Source organism: Momordica charantia, assembly GCF_013281855.1.
Source record: "Momordica charantia cultivar OHB3-1 chromosome 11 unlocalized genomic scaffold, Mcharantia_2.0 BLBB01000011.1, whole genome shotgun sequence".
Taxonomy (NCBI): Eukaryota; Viridiplantae; Streptophyta; class Magnoliopsida; order Cucurbitales; family Cucurbitaceae; genus Momordica; species Momordica charantia.
In genome coordinates this window covers 2,088,223-2,096,540 of record NW_028275159.1, presented here as the reverse complement: position 1 = coordinate 2,096,540, position 8,318 = coordinate 2,088,223, and the positions used below count along the sequence as shown (strand labels likewise).

Genomic DNA, 8,318 nt, shown 5'->3' with positions numbered 1-8,318 from the left:
ATTTTTGTTAGGAGCTTGATATCTCAGGTTGACTAACCAATATAGCCAGGTTATCTTTTATCTTAATACAGTTTATACTTTAAAATAATAATAATAACAAAATGATCATTTAGGGCAGTGTCATCCTAATTATACAGTTTTCATTTTGATTACATACTATTTAATGCACCTCAAGCTTAAAAAAAAGTATCTAAATGCATCCAGTTAAATGTCTAGTGCATTGCTCAAGTACCATTCATCTTCTAACAAATAATTACTTAATACTATGGTATCAAACTAAGCTCCTCTATCAAGTGCAATATGTACAATATGTATAATGATCTTTAATTGACATGCTTATTGCGTAGAAGAGATGCTATTGGTGGGTTTAATTTTAGGAGGTTAATTTAATTAATAATATAATCTAGGAGGAAGGAAAACGATGATTTCCCAGTCCCCAAACAGGGGCTTGCGGCGACGGAATGGGTCTGATTTGGCGATGGTTTCACTGTTGATTCGGTAAAGTTTTTCACAATGCGTCGTCGTCACTTTGTCAGATACGTATTATTACAGAGAGCAGACTGTAGAGACCCTCCAATTTCCATTTCCGAGAGGTTTTCTTTTCCAATTTACATAATCTACGAATTTTTCGCAGGTACAGGATACTGAGAGAGACGACCATCGTTGGTGGATTGAAAGACGACAGAGAAAACCCTCAATTTACTGCGATCAAAATTAAAACCCACAATCGCAAAAACCCCAATAGGAGGAGTCTTGGTTCGTTTTTGTTGTCTCTCACAGTTCCCCCATAATCGGAGGCCAAGGCGAATCTCAACTACCATTGTATCTCCAAGCTATCTATTTCAAATGGGAAGCCCTGAGAATCGGGTTGCCTCTGATTCAGTCGATACCACATCCAAGAATGATTCGGATGACGACGACGAAAATGGAGTCGACAGCCCGCCTTCCGAGCCTTGTCCTTTCTCAGAAGGAGAGAAGGTTCTTGCTTATCATAACAGTATCATATACGAAGCGAAGGTTCAACCTCTTGCCCCAGTTATCTTTTACCCCTTCTTGTTCCATTTCTCAGATTCTTGAAGATTGCCCTATGGAGGAATGTCGAATTAATTTTTTCATCATAATGTAGTTCGCTTTCATTTTATTTTCTTTTTCCGCTAAAATTGCAAGCTGCTCATGCTTCTGTAATCTACAGGAACTAGTAGGCAGATTATTAGTTAAGTAAAATCCAGGTTGCCCAAGAAATTAGCAAGAATGGATGATCACAATGTGAGAGACTATTTGGCGTTGGGCCAAATGAAATAGAAAAAATTAGCAAGAATTTATTTCAAACCACTTAATTCACACTTGTGTAGTAATCAGCCCCCAGTTTTGTTTTAAGAATGGATCTTTGCTAGTTATGGCATTTGCTTTCAAGTGGCTGAAAACCTCGGATTTGAAACAATGCCTTGATGCCTTTGAATATGTAACCTAACAGTTCGCCATTTGTGACAAATGTTGTTATGCACTAATACTCAACTAGAATTTATTCCTAGCCATGGCAGCCCTGGCTTTGAGTTGTTAGGGTAATACTAAATTGAACCTTCCCATCCTGGCTAGAATGCTTTGTAGGGACTTGAACCCCCCATCCTTTTAAAATGTTCAGTGAATACTTGACCTCGTAACCTCTCCAATGAATTAGCTGAACAATTAAGAAATTATAAGATGACGTGTCCCAAAGTCATGTCAAGACCATAGGAAATCTTGCTGGGGGTTAAAGTGTGTGGAAATGCACTGCTGTTGCTTGGATGAAGGATTAAGTTCAGAATACTTCTAATGACTTTTATTGGGGGCCCATAGTGAGGTCAAAATTTGGATCGGGACATTACAAAGCCTTTACAGATGCATCAACTCAATTGGTTATTTCTATGGTACTCATAGAAGTTAGCTTATTTGTCTTCTTACTTTCTGGGTGCCATTTCTTTTGATTGCTAGGTACTGAAAACGGAATACCAGTTGAAAGAATGGAGATGTTTTCTTCATTACCTCGTAAGTAGAGTATGCTTGTGTCTCTCTCTTTCTCTCTTCTTTCTATTTTGGGGAGGGGTATTGTGCATAAGGGAGGTTGACTCAAATTTATGGTTCTTGAGACCATGTTCTTTGTTTCGCAGGGATGGAGCAAAACGTGAGTGAGTCCTCCTTTTAAGTTAACCAATGACAGAGACAGTTCCCATATCTCATCTGCTGGTTTTTGAAACAGAATGTTGGTTCTAGACATATTGTTTTCTTGATATATGTCATTGAGTGACCACTCTACTCTTGCTCACGCCTGGACCTCCTAATCTAACTTGTTAGATCCTTTCTTATTTATAAATGGAAACTGTTAGATACTTAGATTATTTCCTTTTCAGTTTATGGCTTCCTTATTCTTCACGTATTTGCTTTCAGGAATATCATATATGCATGACTAAAAGTTCTTTGAAGTTTGTGCAGAAATCAATGTGAATGCAGATGAGCAAACTGTTCTGCATAATTGTCAAATTTCTTTTATCTTTTGACCCTGAACATTGTAAATACTTGAAGAAAAAGGCATCAGAACTTTCAATTATTCACATAAATTGTCAGCATCCATTTTTGTAGTTCCCAGGGTTATGATACCTGTTTTATTTATCTATTCATTCTTTTTTATAGGAAACTAGACACCTTTCATTGAGAATGCAAAAGTACCATGGTTGAGAAATCAACTCAACAAGTCTAGGAGAAACTGTATGCTGAATAGGATCCCAAATAACACAAAACCTCTTTGCTTTTTGCCGAAGATGATGGCTGTCAGGAGTTGATGGAATTCTGTATGATTAACTCAGGAAAGATCCATTCTATATTGAGCTCCCGAAGACACAAAGATTCAAGCTTTTGGGTGAAGGGGTGATGAAAACACAAATGGATTTGGTACAAAATACAAGTAGTTTAGCAGTACGTCTGGGGTGTCTCATTTGAATATTTTTAATTGCATTAATAGCTTTTGAGAGAACGGGAAGAAAGAACCCTTTTTACTCTGTTGGTTGGGCCTGTCTGCATCAATAACTTCCAGTAAGTAACTCAGATTTCAAAATTCTCTCTTCTAGCTAAAGCCATCTACGAATTACCATTAAGGCTACACCAACATTCAGCAAGTGCAGAATTTCTAAAGCTTGCTACATTGAGTACTCTTGGAAAGGTCAAATTTCAATGGCCTAATGACTCGTGAATCGTTCCAGAAGCTGTTATTAAGGCCACAAGTAATTCGATTGAAAGAGACTGGTCAGAAAGTGTTTTACAACAAACCACATACTTCCTGGCTCTAGTAACCTTTATCCTCTGACTTTAGCAGTAAACCAACTCCCTCTTCCTCCACATATTTACTTGGGAGGACTGACGAACTGTAGAATACCAGTGAAATTCACTTTCATGGGCAAAGCACAAAACATATTTGGGGATTGTAGTACAGTGTCTCTCCCTAAGATTGTGATGCCTTGGTTGCCACCATCTTTGTGAATTAGACTTTCTTCCACCCCTTCCCAAATGGTTACCAAAACTAATACCTTTCCCATCCCATAATAAATTTCTCATTTTATCTTTCAAGAGTATTGGCCACTTTCTCGGGTATTTGGAAAAGAGACCCAACCTGTGTTAGCTAGCATGCTAGATAAAACAGGTTGGATAATATTTGTTTACCTGCTCCAAAGAAAATAGCATTCTACTACTTCGGTCTTTCAAGAATCCTTGGGTTCCAGAAATAGGATTGCCCTCCAATGCATACCAAGGTACTCAAACTGTAAACCTTCAGGAGCTTGCCATTCTTTCTGCTTGATAAATCTAAAGGCTTTCCAAGAACTTCCTTGGGTGGGAAAGTCTAGACTAGAGCCGACGACCAGTCAAGGAATATTTAGCCCGGCCCGATTTTAGTGACAATGTCTTTGTCGCCTAACTGGAGAGGGCGGGAGGTTTGAATGAGTGACTTCCCATTTTTCAGTCAGTAAAGTAGACTGACAGTCACTTCATCCACCTCAATGTTAATGCCTACTTAAATGGTCTTCCATAAGTTCACTTTCATACCAGCTGCTGCCACAAATTTTTGGAATTCCGAGGAGGTATCATCAGGCTCCTCTTTGTTATAAGCACAAAAAATGTGTATCATCTACTTAAGACATCCACAACAATAACAAAAGGGTGTTACTCAAATATTAATGAGTTTACAGTCTCTGATAGGTGTTATGATTATTCTATTTTGAAGCTTAGTTATTTTTATTTGTCAATCAGATTTGTTTCTGCAAGGAATATGGGGAAGTTCTTTTGCCAAAATGATATGAAAATGACGAGTTTCCTTCTTTTAGGGCATGGCTTACTTTACTACTTCAAACTTCTAACAGATAGATCTTCAATTTCCTCTTTTCTTTTATGTAACAGTTGGGACGAGTGGGCAGGACTTGAACGATTACTGAAGTTTACTGATGAGAATGTGCAGAAACAGCTGGAACTCAATGAAAAGCAGGGCACTGACAAAAAGGCAGCTCGGGCATCACAGATTAAACCCAAGCATGGTAATCGTTGGTTTGTTTAATCAATAATCTATCCATTGCTGTGTATTATGATACTTAAGTGTAGGTTAGTCTTCAATTTAGAATATCATAACTGCAACAGTGTACTGTTGAAAATGGGAATTTATACTACAACCGTTTCAATTTTGTCGGGGTCTGGCTTTTAAGAAGGGAACATTTGGATTTTTAATTAAAAGGAAAAACAGTGGGATGAAATGGTTGATTTGACTAAGTTCTTACTGCTCCTCGTGGTTTTCCCTACCCTAATGCTGTCTCTAATTTTACTTCTTTTGTAATAAATTTCAACTGGGATGCATTTTTTGTTTAAGAATCCCTCAGCCAACTATATTAAATGGTGGCATGAAACATTATGTTTCCTAAGAAACTTGTTCTTCGTTTAATCTTTTCTATAAAATTGTAAATTTTTGTGCAGTGATAAAAGGGAGGAAGCGAAAAAATGATGCTAGTAAGGTATGCCAAAGTTGAATGTTGCCAGTGGCCCTTTAAAGTCATCTAACACGCTCACCTTTCCACTCTCCCCCACCCTCGAATTATTCCTTGCATGCTTAAACTTGATAAATGTACCATGTACAGTATTTTATCTTGTCCTTGGCAATTGGCATCAGCCTTTTGCAGGTCATAATTTCTTTTTTTAAAAACCTAGGATCTCATTTTTTACTGGTAGGAGAAAAATGCCACGAATGTCGAGAAGCTAGTGAACATACACATTCCAGTCAAACTAAAGAAGCAACTAGTTGATGACAGTGAATTTGTTACGCATCTGGGGAAGGTAATGATATCTGCCTTTGTTTTGCCTTAACCATCATTTCGTAGGATCTAATGATCTGGTTATTTGGGTTTTGTTAATTTTTATCTTTTTCTGCAGCTCGTAAAGCTCCCACGTACGCCTAATGTAGAAGATATAATGAAGAAATATCTTGAATACAGGCTGAAGAAGGATGGAACGTAAGTGTGTTGTTTTGTTGCACCCTGTTCTCATCTTCTTAACAATGCTGTATTCGGTAACAGGAGAGACGAATCGGTAGGAGAAGTAGTGAAGGGACTAATTTGTTACTTCGATAAAGCACTACCCGTGATGCTTCTATACAAAGGCGAGCGTCGACAATTTGAGGAATTGGTCATCGATGATGTCTCTCCATCTACCATATATGGTGCCGAACACCTTCTACGTCTGTTTGGTAATAAAGCTGATGCCTTTGTTCTTACAATAGAGCATAAGTTAGAGGGAGAGGTGGGTAGCATTTTGAAGATTTGAATGCCGCGTTTTCATAATTGCAGTTAGGTTGCCTGAGCTGTTGTCGCAAGCCAATATTGAAGAGGAGACTTTGATGGAACTGCAACAGAAATTAGTTGACTTGCTCAAGTATTTACTCCTCTTATTTGACTGTTCGTGGGTTTCTCATTCTCTTCTGGTTTAAATTTCAACCAAATACAGACCCTGGAAATATATAATGTTTTGATGTGTCTGTTGCAGGTTTTTAAGGAAGAATCAGAGTGCATTTTTCTTATCATCGTACCATGTGCCTGAGAATATGGAAACCAGCACCAACAACAATTCCCATGACTAAAACATATATCCTAACTCTCGAAAACAATTTAGCCATTGAAAAGAAAGCCTGTTGTGGTTTCTTAATCACTGTATATATTCTTGCGTGCATAACGCTATCGCCTCAACTCCGATCCAATGCGATGATTAGCCCATTATGAAATTCCAGCAGTTGTAATATTTTTTCTTTTCAATTCCGTTTCTTTGGATCTATCTTATCTCTGTTCAGTTCGTACAGTCCCCATTGCTTTTATATTCAAGTATGGTATTACAAAAACCGACATAAGAGTTTGTGTCTTGATTTGATCCCAAAACTGTGCTCCACATGTTATTAGTTCTCCAATCGCACCTCCAACTTCCAAGTGGTAGCTCAACTATTATATTATAGTACTACTTTGTTTTGTTCTTTGGACCATTCATCTACTGTCTACCACATTTCCCACTTGTGTCTTCTCAACCATTTTCGTCATCCAGTTCCTGTTCCGCGAATCACAAGGATCCAAATCCAAAAATTTGCTCCATAACTTCTTTTTTTCTTTTGGTTATTATTCTTATTTATATTTAATTAAAACGAACAGGGTTTTTGCCCAAATTTCCTACAAGATCACCCACTTGAACCGGTGATCTGATTCTATGATTCTATCATATACGACATATTTGAAACTCTCTACCTTGTTCGACCCCCAATTCTTTTGTTTTTCTTCGTTCTGTACACTACCAAAATTTATTGCCATCTATAAATTTGGGGGGAAAACGGAGAAAAGATTAAAATAAACACAAAAGAGAAGATGACTTGTTTGTCATGCTGCTAATCGAGCTTGCTAATCCCAATCCGTTTTATGACTGAGTTTCTGATGGCCTCCGTCGGCAAACACACACCATTTTGCTCCATCCCAGACATATAGCTGTGCACCTCTTTCCTTATCATTTCCTGCATCACACCCAAGAATTCCGAGCTAAAGAACTGCTTCTCAATCCCCAACCTGTTCGCACTCTGAGCTGGTGCCGCTACTTGTCGCGCCTCATTCTGATTGGTTTCCGACACGAGTTTTGAGGCCCCACACGAGTCGGATCCAGGCAGACACAGGGTGAGCGAGGTGGGAGGATCGACGGAGACCTCCATCGGCGTCACAGCCGTGGGCTTCCCGGCCCGCGAAGACGACATTCCGGGTACACTAGAATCGCTCAAGTCGGAGCCGGACGGGCTACTCGGATTGAAGTACAAAGCGGAAGCGCCAGCGCTGGCGGATCTCTTGAGAGGGTGGTGCGCGTGGGGGTCGTCTTGAAAGTCGTCGGAGCATTTGCGCTTGAGAGTGGAGTTCCAGTGGTTTTTGATGGCGTTGTCGGTGCGACCATTGAGCAGTCGGGCAATGGTGGCCCATTTGTTCCCGAATCTGGAGTGGGCCCGGATAATGGTGTCGTCTTCATCGGGAGTGAAGGGGCGGTGCTCGACCTCCGGCGAAAGCTGGTTGCACCACCTCAGTCGGCACGACTTGCCGGATCGACCAGGGATGGACTTACTGATGAGAGACCAATTCCTGGGGCCATAGTTCTGTACGAGGCGGCGCAGCAACTCGTCCTCGTCGGGACTCCAGGGACCCTTTATCCGGTCGACAACATTATTATTAGCGGTAGCCATAAATGGAAGGAAGCTGTTAAGCTGGCTAACCCGTAGGCCTCTCTGTATGTGTAAATTAGGGAAAAGAAAATCCGGCGGGCGCGGGCGGGGGCGGGCGCGGGGGCGGAGGCGGAGGCTGAGGTTGTTGTGAGAGAGAAGAGGCGTTGAAGGAAGGAAGAGGGATATTTATACGGATGACTGGTTGGGAGGAAGTGGTGACCGGTGATAGCCGTTCGCAGGTTTGGAGGGGGGGGGGGGGGGGGGGGGGGGGGGGGGAAGGCAAAGGCAGTTAGTAGGAAATACGAATACAGCTGTGAAGGGGACACGCGTCGGGCAACGGTGGAGTGGAGATACACGTATAATGAGGGAAGGGGTTTCGGTTCCTTTCCTTTTGAAAACCGCCTTGCCTACTGTTGTTAAATGCACACGTCCTCAAAGTTTGAATCGTAACTTATAAAAACTTTTCTAATCAGAATTAACGGACAAGATCATGTGGGGCCCTTCCTAGTAACTAACCGACGTACCAGATAAGAAGACAAAACAAGTCAATAATTTCTGTTTTGATTTCATCCCTTTTTTT

The 8,318-nt window shown here is 40.4% G+C and overlaps 2 protein-coding genes across 8 annotated transcripts; one reads left to right on the top strand and one right to left on the bottom strand.

Annotated features, from left to right (window-relative positions):
• The first annotated feature begins 352 nt into the window (after positions 1-352).
• LOC111004999 (protein MRG1) lies at positions 353-6,331 on the top strand. 7 transcript variants are annotated; one of them, XM_022276339.2, is made up of 11 exons: positions 353-498; positions 635-1,017; positions 1,972-2,025; positions 2,148-2,161; positions 4,423-4,556; positions 4,987-5,024; positions 5,239-5,343; positions 5,440-5,519; positions 5,583-5,752; positions 5,853-5,964; positions 6,049-6,331. In XM_022276339.2, exons 2-11 carry the CDS (start codon positions 847-849, stop codon positions 6,140-6,142), a joined length of 972 nt encoding a protein of 323 aa, XP_022132031.1. In that variant the 5' UTR covers positions 353-498; positions 635-846; the 3' UTR covers positions 6,143-6,331. The 7 variants fall into 7 exon arrangements, with proteins under 7 accessions (XP_022132031.1, XP_087975568.1, XP_087975569.1 ...); XM_088119442.1 differs by having other exon boundaries at positions 2,127-2,161; positions 5,853-5,937; XM_088119443.1 differs by having other exon boundaries at positions 2,127-2,161; positions 5,853-5,960.
• A 301-nt stretch (positions 6,332-6,632) lies between these two features.
• LOC148208009 (transcription factor MYB73-like) lies at positions 6,633-7,920 on the bottom strand. Its single transcript, XM_088119444.1, has one exon. The coding sequence runs from the start codon at positions 7,757-7,759 to the stop codon at positions 6,929-6,931; it is 831 nt and encodes a 276-aa protein (XP_087975570.1). The 5' UTR covers positions 7,760-7,920; the 3' UTR covers positions 6,633-6,928.
• Positions 7,921-8,318: the final 398 nt, after the last annotated feature.

What these genes read in the sequence shown, in the direction of transcription:
- LOC111004999 (XM_088119439.1), top strand. Translation starts at nt 847, where the DNA reads ATGGGAAGCCCTGAGAATCGGGTTGCCTCTGATTCAGTCGATACCACA. An exon ending in GTATCATATACGAAGCGAAG is followed by an intron (nt 1,018 to 1,971) that starts GTTCAACCTCTT and finishes TTTGATTGCTAG; the next exon opens with GTACTGAAAACGGAATACCA. An exon ending in CTCCTCTTATTTGACTGTTC is followed by an intron (nt 5,965 to 6,048) that starts GTGGGTTTCTCA and finishes TGTCTGTTGCAG; the next exon opens with GTTTTTAAGGAAGAATCAGA.
- LOC148208009 (XM_088119444.1), bottom strand. Translation starts at nt 7,759, where the DNA reads ATGGCTACCGCTAATAATAATGTTGTCGACCGGATAAAGGGTCCCTGG.